Source organism: Chinchilla lanigera, unplaced genomic scaffold, assembly GCF_000276665.1.
Source record: "Chinchilla lanigera isolate Chin_1 unplaced genomic scaffold, ChiLan1.0 scaffold00020, whole genome shotgun sequence".
NCBI classification, from domain to species: Eukaryota; Metazoa; Chordata; class Mammalia; order Rodentia; family Chinchillidae; genus Chinchilla; species Chinchilla lanigera.
Window position 1 is genome coordinate 8,740,293 of NW_004955421.1, and position 11,992 is coordinate 8,752,284.

Consider the following 11,992-nt stretch of genomic DNA (forward strand, 5'->3'; position numbering starts at 1 on the left):
GAGGGGGAGAGGGAAGGGGCCAACATGGAAAACCAAAGCACAAGTACATGTTTAAAAGTTTTCCAATTTTCCTGACTCTGACGTTACCCTGACATGTGGTTTTGTAATACTGTTTCACAGAAGATAAGAGCATGGGCATTGCCAAAACAGTTTTCACTTCATACGACAGGACAAACAAGTCTAACCCGATGAACCAAGGCAGCGTTCTGGGCTGGCTCTCAGTGACGAAGTACAGGGCATGGAACATGTCCCAGTAACTCACGTGGGACAACTCTGTCATGTTTCTTACCTGCAGAGTCGTACTCTGGTCTGAGAAGGGAGAGCTGAAGAAGGTGGTAACGATACTCATCACAATTTCAGTAACGTACTTCTCCAAAATTGAGTCTGCGTGCTTCCTGTCACTGGTGTTGTTGCAGGCCTAGAAGACAAGTGAACACTTTAAACATGACACATAACCTATGCCAAACATTAAGAAATCCCATGATCCTTCCTGATTAACAACCTTAATAAATGAAAGGTCTGCTTGTTAGTGTCTATCCCCTTAAGAGAAAACCCTAGCAAAAAATAAATTCTGCGTAGTGGATAAAGAGACGTAAAGCCAGCTCAGAGAGCCTAGTGCAGAATCACAGAACATTAAGATTGATAGGGACTGACTAACTAAAGGCACTGCTTGCAACTCCTACCTGTATCCAGCAAGTCTAAAATCCTGAAGCGGACTGAGGGGCACAGTAACCACAAGTGTCTCCATTTCCACCGAAAAGTGAGCTGCCCTCCATTCTACTACTGTAAGCTATAACCAGGAGAGGCAAATACATCACTGAGGTCTGGCGTGTCTGACACTCCAGTCCCAAAACACTCTTCCGTTCAATAAAAGCTTTACTGAAATACTCTATTCCAAACAGCACTCCATGTTCATAATAACTGAAGAGCAGATTTTGAGATAAGAAAAACACCTTAAATTTCAGCTGTCCTCTATTTAATTTTGATGGTTAGAGAATACATTTTATTACCAAATTTATTAGTTCTATAATCTGAGATATAAAGTTGCTTACGCTAAAAAACAAAGTAAAGGAATAAAAATCTACTTTTATTAGAAGACCATGTACTAACCTTAATAGTGGGAGGTTTCAGAACACAGTCAAAAGACGAAATTAATAAATGCTTTATAGCATTTATGAACAATTTAATTAAAGGGTCAGCAAAGGGCCAGGGGCTATCTTTATAAATAACATTTTATTGGAAAAAAGTCACACACATTTATTGTATGGTCACGGCTGCTTTTGTGCGAAAAGCGCAGAATAGGGTGGTCAGAGCAGAGATGGGTGAGCCACAAAGGTAGCCATATTTACTGTCTGGTCTTTTAGAGAAAACTTCACAGAGTCCCGTTAAAGAAACAAAAAGGGCCTCCAATTCCATGCCCAAATATGAGATTAATGGGATTAACAAGCTAGGAGACATTGGAGACTTAAAAGAGATACATCTGTCCGTGAAACCCATACTAGAGCGCTATTAAGTGCTCATCCACTACAAGGAAATTTAGGCCCACACTATTATAGTCCTAGATTACAAGGAAATTAAGCCCTTTTTCTTTCTTTTTTTTTGAAAGTAAGTTCTTCCCCCTTTACTAGTAAGTATATATAGTTAAGTAGAAAAAAACCCCACACTGTAAATTTCCTCCATGTACCTTTTCTTATTTAAAATATTTCTGAAATTCAGATATATCTCATGATTATTGTCTGAAGAATTCTGCTACCCACGTCACTCCCCAGCACCACCACTACAAGACTCATATGAATCCCTCTGCAATGCTATTAGGGTTAGTCCTGGGGCCGAAGAATGCTGAACCAGTGCAAGGTCATGTAAGTGTCTTGGCGGTCGCCTTGGCTCTGGATTAGGAAAGCAATAGACAGAGGTGCTGTACCTTGCAGAATCCTCAAAACCAGAACTTAACAGACAAGATTCGTGGGCTCTGGGAGGTGTCCTCCGAGCACAGATACACTATAAAGGGAAAAACCTTACGAAGTTTATTTCAGTATATCCAGGCTCATTATTCACACATAAATCTGTGAAAGGTGAAATGAAAGCCAGAAACTGTGTTTCCTGAAGCTTGATAAGTAAAATCTGTCTTCAGCTAAGAGAAAAGGGCGGGAAGAAATGAGATGAACATAGGGAAGAGCCACAAATGCCTCCTTGTGCCACAAATTGCAGCAGAAATGATGTGACTATTACGTCAGACACACACACACACACACACACTCTCTCTCTCTCTCTCTTACTCTCTCTCTTTTCTCTCTCTCTCCCTCTCCCTCTGTCTCTTTCTAATTCAGTCTCCTTAGTTAAAGAAACCCCTTACCCTGCAGATGTCCACAAGGAAATTCTCGAACAGTTTCCACATGTGGTTGCTGGTATAGATCTCCTTCATTTCGACTTCAGTATCCACATAGCAGTGGTTCAGGAAGTTAATGTACGCTATTTTAACCTGCAAGGCAGAAACACAGCTTTTATGAAAAACCACCTGGAGCTCTGTGGAACTAATTAGCTGCATCGTTCAAAGCGAAGAGCATGGGTCAAGATGGTCATTCCACTTGTCTGTCAGCTTTCACTTCTGAGGCTTTTTCTTGACACATCAAATTTATAATTAGGCAAGTGTCTTCATGATCTAAAGGTAAAGTATGTTTCAAAAACTCTGACCATAGGAAAAAATCAAGCGTGACTATATTAAAATTAAGGATTTCATAGCCAGGCATAGTGGTGAACACCTGTAATTCCAGCATTTGGGAGGCTGAGGCAGGAGGACTGCTGAGTTTGAGGCCAGCCTGGATTACATAGTGAGTTCAAGGCCAACCTAAGCTACATCACAAGACCCTGTCTCAAAAAACCAACCCCCGCAAAAGAAGAATTTCTCCTCATGAGAAGGTACTGTTAAAAGAGTCTAGTGGCAGAAGACGGGAGACGTTTAAACTTCCCTATCTCAAATTTAAACTTTCCTGCAAGGTCAACATTGAACCTGATCTTTGAATTCGATTCAGTTCTCACCCAGTTTGGTTTGCAACCAGAATTACGGGAAGAATTAAGTTCATGAACCGAGGTACCACTGCATAACTACACCGTTTCTTTCTGATCCCTAACAGAAAAGCAAGTAAGAACTGGTGAAAGGTATTACATATACGAGAATCTCAAAGCATGATAATATACTGGGAGGGAAAGTCTGAGAAAAATACAACCTCATTTTTCTTCTTGTAATTATTATTATTATTATCTCATTAAATTATAAATTAGTTTAACCCTCACTGAGGACAATTATGGTTCCTGGATATAATGAAGTTTTATACAACTCTAACAACAACTCTGGAATATATGGACTGATTTGAGAAGGAGTTACAATACAGAGGAGCATACCCAGAATGTCACCTTTTGGGGAGATAAAGATTACACAGTATATGTTTATATGCAAAACACTAGAAAGATAAATGAAAATATAATAAATTATTTTCTATGTGATGGGTGGAGGGAACACAGCAGAAGACTTTATGGTTTATCTCTTTTTAGTTTCTGGTATTTGAACTTTTCAAAATGTATTAACTTTGCAAAAAGATCTAAAAACATAATACTGTAGTATACATTTAATATGTACTACATGTGCTCTACATGTAGTTTATTTAAAATATAAACTAAATATAAATTTTTAAATATACAAGAAGGAAGTATACATCGTATGATCTAATTTTTTGGTACCAATATATATGAATGGAAAAAAAGGAAGTCTAAAAAGTTTAACTTCAAACTTTAATAGGTTCTCTTGATGGGTGGTGGGATAGAGGCTGTTTCTATTTTCTTATTGATTATATGTAGTTCCTTTTTTCTTCTTCTTCTTTTGAGACAGGGCCTCACTATATATTTCAGGCTGGTGTTGAATGCAATATATAAGCCAACATGGCCTTGAATTTGAGGCTCTCCTCCTGCCTCAGCCTCCTGAGTGCTGGGATTACAGGGCTGTGCCACCACACCTGGCTTCTAAATTTTATATAATAGTCATTATTTTTGTAATAAGTGCTTTTGTTTTAAAGAAGTAACTTACAGTGTGTTCCACTCATATGATCTGTCTCTAAACTGACTCTTAACCTTATTTTTGAGAAGTCCATTCAGGTCACATTTTCTTTGTTCAGTAAGTTAGCTGAATTAGTCCCACATGCTGAAGTCTATTTCTCCACTCCTCTTAAGGAAGCAGAAAACGACCAACACCCCAGCCATGTTCCTTCATAAAATCATGTTCACATAAAATCCATGATTAGGAAAATGCTGCTCCAGCAAAATGAAACAAACCCCTCCCCAGAAGGAGCAGCAATTCTCAACATCCAGAGGGCAAGTCACCATGGTGCCTCTCACAAACTCACAGTCCCATAGACTGCAGGGATGCAGGCGAGAGGGCACACCCAGCGCCAGGCTGGCTTACCTCAGGGATGCAGTCCTCGTGGGTGACCACACGGACAATGTCATCCAGCGGGAGCAGAGAGTTGCATTTGATCTCCGTATAGACGTTCTTGCCCTCAGTACACACGGCCAAGAGCTCCACCAGGTGGATGTGGTACATGAGGGGGCTGTTCTCGTCCATCCGGTCTCGCTCTGACCGCATCATCTGGATGAGAGTCTGGAAAGAGGCTCTGTCATTGTAGAACACAAGGACATCTTCTCCTGAATTCACCAGCTACGGAAAGAACAGAGCACATTTATGTCACAAGCCTGCAGGTGTGGGACAACCTTACAATATCCTATTTGCGAAGAGAGAGATCCTCTTTGGATTTCCCTTCCCAAAGCAGTCTTACTTACATTACTAAGCTCATCTGGATTTCATCCATTTATGACTTACCAACTAAAACTCTTCAGCAGCATCATTTCAATCCATGAAAACAGAAATACCACGGTGAGCCCTAAAAACTATTACAGCAGCACATGGCCTGCATACCAGCATTTATACATCAAGTGACAATACAGATTGCAAGCTTGCACTTGTACCTCCTAACTCAATAATTGGGCTCTGATTTTTCTACTTTAAATGCTTCTGCTTTCTTCTTATGTTTTACAAAGTACCCCTTTATAAGTCTTTCATCCAATCTCCTTATAAAGTATTTCTTTACGTCTTATCTCTTCAGTCACAAATTACACACTTCTAATTAAAATATGCCTTTCCTTCAACACTTATCAAAAAGTCAAGGCATTTCTATTCATAATTTATCCCCTAGGTGAGAAGGGCACACCCAGCGCCAGGCTGGCTTACCTCAGGGATGCAGTCCTCGCTCAGAAGTCTGTTTAATAATGGATCAATTTCAGCACTACGTGAAATATAAAGCATCCCAAAAGTTTTGGCACAGAAGTTAAAATAATATAGCCCATATTATTTACTTATTAACAACATTTATGAGCTCCAGTTATGTGCCAGATACCAAGATAAATTCTTTAGATAGATCGCCAGATCTCATTGTATCTTGGTTTCTTCATACATAAAAAGGAGGACAAGTACAGCATCTGGTTCAAAGCATGTTCATGTAGAATTATTATTATATATAAGTTGCTGAGAACAGTGTCCAGAGAGTGGTAGGCTTCCAGTGAATATTAGCTATTATGTTCACTGTCATTTCATTTAGTCTACATATTAATTCCTTAAAGTAGACACTGCCACACCCTCACTTTACAAGGATGCTCACTACAAGCTTGAGATGTCATGTCAAACAATCCAAGTCCCACAGCCAGAAAAGCACTATGGCTAGGATTTGTATCCTAGGCCAAGGCAATTCTTAGTCACACTATCCTACTGCCCCTAGGATCATAGCAAGAGATGGGACTACAAAGCCAAGTGTTAGGTGAGTTTGTTCAAAATTTCATTTTTTAAAAGGCCAAAGTGGCAAACATACGTGGAAGCCATAGTCACATGTTTGGCAAAGGGGGCCTTTCTGATCAGAGACAGTATCCACAAGGAGCAGACTACCCATAAAGACCAAACAAAACTGTTCCTTGATTCCACAGACCAGCTGTTCCCCATGATTCATCAAGCAAAAACTTTTCAAGTAACTGGTTAAGGTGAAATTAAGGAAAAAGTCAGAATCCACATAAAGGGAAGTTGTGGCTTTTTGGGTCCCAACTACATTCAGTATTTACTCACTACGTTTTGGTTCATTTTCCTCTTTATCTGCCTTCCAGAAGAATCCAAGCCAAGGCTCCTCAGAGCTGACAGATTTGGGGCAATGAAAAATCAGGTAGGACTCTTCCTCAAGCTCACAAACATGCAATCTCTCTCTTTCCCCCTCTTCCCCACTGCCCACCAATTACATTCTGCCCTTCCCGATGGCTCCTGAAGAGGGTGCCAGTTCATACAAATAATATTAAATATAGTAATTCTGAAATTTCTACAGGCCACCAGGTAGAAATATATAGAAATACAGAACAATCACCTCAGCCATGACCATGTCTTGGCATTTTTTAATAAATTTCCCTTCTGCTTTGACAATTGTCTGCAAGAACTTTATGTACTGGACATTTCGACCGTGGGTCTCTATGCAGTGAACAAAGTGCTGGACAACTCTCTCGTTGATCTCGCTGCAGAGCTGGAAATTGTTCATAAAGATGTGCTGCATTGTGACTGCCTCTAGGATCTGGCAGGAGGTAAGGACAGGAGCACAGGGAAATGGTGAAAAGTGAGCAAAAAGGTGACTCCACTGAAAACATACACAGAAAGAAGCATTTAAACCCCTGAAGACCTGCTTCTCATTCTCATCTCTGTAATGGCTTCTTTTTTAGCAAACTTTCTCAGTGACGTGTAACAAACACACAGAACAATAAACAAATCAAGAGTATTCAACTAAACAGACTGCAAAACAAACATCAGCAGTCAGATCAAGACACAAAACAGGCCTTCTTAATACCCCAACCCATAATTTAACTTCTTTCTTGCCTACCCCTGAGCCCCATGTCCTCTTCTTCACCAATATGTATGTTTCACTGCATACATATGCAATAATATACTGATCTATTCTATTGCTGATGGTACCTGTGTGAGTACTCAGTTCTAATATTTCACCAGTATCACTACTAATTCTGCTCTGAACATTTTTGTCTACGTCTTCTGGTAAACCTAGTATCTGTATTGCCATTGGGTTTAGACCCTAGAACACAACTGCTGAGCCACAGTATGTGTGCCTTTAAGATGCTGTCAAACAGCTTTTGAAAGATGTTAACAGTTCTCATTCTACAGTACAGCTATTCCATATACTTGCTGAAACATAGTATGTTCAGTCTTTTTAATTTCAGTAATATCTTACTGTGAACAGACAAGTCAGTTTTATTTGTCCAATAACTTTTCATGTTGAACACTTTATCACACTTATTGGCCATAGGGTCTTCTCCATTAGGCAGAGACAATTCAAATTTCTAGCCCATTTTTATGAGTAGGTTGTCTTTTCTCTCAATGATTTTTTGAATATGTTATATATTCTGAGTATGAGTTCTATGTTTAACACATGCAATAAAAATGTCTTCCATTATCTGTCTTGTCTTGAGAAGCTCTTAATGGTGACATCTGATGAACAGCTTTTTTTTTTTTTTTTTTTTTTTTTTTGTCTTTTATAGGTCTCGTTATACAGTTCAAGCTGGCCTTGAGCTCTCTTTGTAGCCCAGGCTGGCCTCAAACTCCCAACAATCCTTCTGCCTCAGCCTCCCGAGTGCTGAGATTACAGGTGTGCTCCAACACACCCAGCCAGAATTCTAATAAAGTCCAATTTACCAGTATTTTCCCTTTTAATTAGTGCTCTTTGCATGATGTGCAAGAAAATTTTGCTTACACGTGGCCATAAAGATATTCTTATGATATCTTTTAGAACTTTATTTTTCACTTTTTACCTAGAGTTATTCAGTTTTAGGTTTGGTATAGATGGGACCTTCATTTTTTTTATCTGCTCCCTTTTCTCTTTCTTAACATGATAAAAAGGTAATATTATCCTACAACTCAGTAGCCCTTTTCTTCTGGAAAACTCAAGCACTACTGAGTTTGTATGTGTAACTGTGTGTGTGTGTGTGTGTGTGTGTGTGTGTGTGCGCTTTACAGTATTATTTACAAAGCCCAAAACTAGACCTTGCCTAATAATCCATTAATATGGAAATGGTTTTCAAAAAGTTACAGCCATGGGGCTGGGGATTTAGCTCAGCGGCAAAGCGCCTGCCTGGCAAGTGCAAGGTCATGAGTTCAGTTCCCGGTACCGGAGAAAAACAAAAACAAACAAACAAACAAAAAAAAAGTTACAGCCATTTTATGAAATAACATTTAAAAAAAAAAAAAAAGAAATAACATTTAGCCACCAAAAAAGAATTAGATAAAATTTATGTATCTTGGATTTGCAAAGGCAGCCATAATATATTAAATGAAAAAAAGTCAAAATGCAAGGCAATGTGTAAAGGATGGCATCATTTTTTAAAGAAAAATATGACACACATTTTATACATTTAAATATGTATTTAACAAACTAAAGTGTAACACAGATTGTCTTATGTGGCTATATCATGTATTTGGCTGCATACGAAGAGCTAGTACTCCTATACTGCTAACTCTGTTACACTAAAGGATGTTATTAAGAAAAAAAAAAGATGTATCTTATTTTTCTCTCATTACTTTCCTCTCTTCTTGCCCCATCCATCTTATTCCTCGTAATATGGGGAGTATTTATGTCCTGCTGACAGCTGGTCACAACGTTCCTCTTTGGAATGAAGGCTGCATTACAACAAGTCCCAGAAACCACAACAGCAAAGAACAAACTGTTCCCTGCCCTCCTCCCGCTCCAGGTTTATACAGCCTCAAACCTTACCCCTGGGTTGAGAAACAGGTTTATGTGCTTATGCAGCAAAGCTTGATTCTGCTGGTTGCCTGCACAGAAATTCTGCAAAAATTCATGAGCCAGTCTCATAATTTCCTGCATCTTGGTGTCTTCGGCCTGTGTGGGAGGAAAGAGATGAAAGGCACTGATTGCGAGGCCAGGATGCCAGCTTCTGCTGCACCCCAGCACCTCTTACCGAGGTGGAATGCAGGGAGCGTGTGCCCAGTTCCCGCTGTGGGTAAATACTGAGGCTGTGCGTTTCCATTCTAAGAACAGAGAGACTTATTTATGCCTCATCTAATGGATTATCTCCCATCAGCCCTGGGCACAAACAAAAAGATTTTATTCAGGAAGAACGCCAGAGTGTAAAACTTAATGGAATGTTTCTGGGATTCAACTGGCTAGCAAGGGCTGAGACTTTTGAAACCCCACTTCTGAGAGCAGGGCTGACGGGCCCGCCAAGCCAACCTCCTTCCTGGTGGCGAGTTCCCACATTCGTGCCCAGGGCACACGTTTTTCAGTTCCCCCAACCTACGGATTGGGCCATGAACTTCTAGCAGTAAGTAACAAGGTAGAATGAAAATGTCTCTGAGTTATAAAAGAGGGCACACTGCACTTGCCTTAAATCCCTTCCTTGTCATCTCAGGCACATGTTTAAACCTAAGAATTAGCTTTCTCTTCTGCAAAATGGGGACAATATACAGTATCTAACCTGGGCATCCCATAGAATTATGTGTCCACACACACAATATTATGTAATTCTCATTTCACATATTATAATTAATGGATGTTTGTTTGTTAATATGTTTTCCTTCTTTTATTTTTAAATTTTTTTAAAAAAAACTGTAATTCTTTAGTATTTGTAGATTTAAATAACCTGTCATTGGACTATTACATAAAACCTACCACAACTCTAAATAAACACGTAAAATAGTAAAAACAGAATGAGAATCCAATAATAGCGAACGTTGGGGGGCTACGGCGGCGGGGAGGGACCCTGCCTACACTGTTGATGGGTATATACACTAGCAAAACCCCTGAGAATCAGTATGGAGATTCCTCCAAAAACTAAAGCTAGAAATTCAATTTGACCTAGGTATTCTCCTTCTAGGATCTTCCCAAAAGAGTTAAGGACATCATACGATAGTGATCCACGCATGCCCATGTTTACAGCAGCACAATTCATAACAGCTAAATCTTGGAAGTGGCCTGTATGTCCATCAACTGATGAATGGATAAAGAAAGTATGGTATTTATACACAATGGAGAGCGACTCTGCCATGGAGGAGAATAAAACTGACTCATTTTTAGTAAAATCAAGAGCAAAGTAAAAGACAGATAATGGGAAGTAGAGAGATCTTTCTCAAATGGGAAGGGGTGATCAGGAGATAGATGAAAGGGAAGGAAGAGAAAGGGAATAAAAAAGGAATTAAGACGTGTTATATACACGAACCAGCCACATATAAGGAATGTAAAACACTGTATACTATAATCATATACTAACAAAGAAAATGACAAAAAAATGAGAATCCCTACAATAGAAATCATCCTTCACATTTCCTCAGCCCCTAAGTCTTCCTAAAGCATCACACACCCATCCCCTCATCTCACAGGCAGGAGAGTGTGGCAGACGGGAACACAAGCCCTGCAACTAACCACCTTGCCATTACCCCAGATGGACAACTTCCTAGCTGTGTGCTTGGGAGGCTAAGTTACGTAGCCTCTCAATGCTTCTGTTTCCTCATCTTTGAAAAATGGACACTGTAAGAGTATACAGTATTATAAAGAGTAAATGAGAAAATTAATTTAGTCAGTGATTAGTCAGTAAATCTTAGCTATCAGTTGGCTCTGGTCTAGACTGATGTCAGCAAAGTTTTCCTTAAAGGACGAGACAGAAATATTGCCTTGACTGTACCAGGTCAAGAAATGAACATGATCAGGTACTTATACAACTAATTCAAAATAGAACAACCACTCCGATGCTGGACAAAAACAGGGAAGGTGGGATCTTATGCTGGACAAAAAAGGAAAGGTAGGATTTTGCCCATATTTACAGTTGCCAGCCTCTGGCCTAAAAAGTAACCTTGTGAGAAAAGAGCCCATACTTATCAGGAACAGGTAACAGGAGGAACTGGAGCTACGGCTTTGATAATCAAAAACAAGAAAATGACAGAGAACTTTTTAAAATTCACTTTATGGAAAATGTAAAACAAAATTTCACAACAAGAAAGAGGAGAATAATAATAGCTAATATATTACATGTTGTTATCTTTAAAGTAGTTGCTCAGGGTAGAAGATATTGGCATAAAAATTTCTCCAATCGATATTAGCACAAATCTTCCTTTATAATGAACTAAGAGACACTAAGACTACAACTGACTTGCATTTTTTCCCTTTTCCCTACTGGCCTTTCCCCTTTTACCCATCCTAGTTCCTTTTTCCTTTTGAATGGTTTCTTCCCATTTCACAATATCTATTGTACATTTTAGAATTTTATTTATTCTTTCAGAGTAACAAAGAACTTTAATTCCAAGTCCCAATATGAAAAAAATAAGTATTACATCTGTCTCTTATTACCAGGGCAGAAAGTGGCCAACCTTCTAAGCTGTGAACTCAGAGGGCTTGGGATGCACAGCTACTGCTGGCTGGCGGCAGTGACCTTAAATTGTCCCGCATGTTTATATTTCTTCTACTAAAACACAAAGCTTCCGGTGCTCAAGGGCACTCGAGAGCCTTTGGGGTTTGAAGTGGACGTTTACAAGGCAAGCAAGCTTTGAAGACATCATACTACAAGGTTTACTTGTCGGTGGAATCCCTCCACTACTGTTCTCACACACTGGGATGTGTGTGCGCACCCAGAAGTCAGCACACATATGTGCACATGCGCGCTCATGCATGCGCGTGCACGCGCACGCGCACACACACACAATTTTATTTTCCCTTTGTGCTACCCATTCCAACCCAATCTGCCTGCATGTAGAGTAATACGGCTCTATGACTGCCTTTTGCTATTAAGAAAACCGATGATATCAAGAGACCAAGCTATGGTCAGCAAACTGTCTTCTTACACTATTTTCTTTCAGTATTCAGGATTGAACCAGGGCCCTCTGTTATGGGGTAGGTGACTAAGTTAT

The 11,992-nt window shown here is 39.6% G+C and overlaps 1 protein-coding gene across 7 annotated transcripts in view; it reads right to left on the reverse strand.

The window, feature by feature from the left end:
* Positions 1 to 11,992, reverse strand: part of LOC102003352 (inositol 1,4,5-trisphosphate receptor type 1) — a gene marked incomplete in the record, with an annotated part of 324,788 nt that overhangs the window by 137,029 nt on the left and 175,767 nt on the right. For all 7 annotated transcript variants that reach the window (XM_013513715.1, XM_013513713.1, XM_013513710.1 and 4 more), the window contains 5 exon segments: positions 290 to 418; positions 2,354 to 2,479; positions 4,454 to 4,705; positions 6,447 to 6,647; positions 8,850 to 8,975. In XM_013513715.1, the coding sequence (XP_013369169.1) occupies positions 290 to 418; positions 2,354 to 2,479; positions 4,454 to 4,705; positions 6,447 to 6,647; positions 8,850 to 8,975 (834 nt within the window).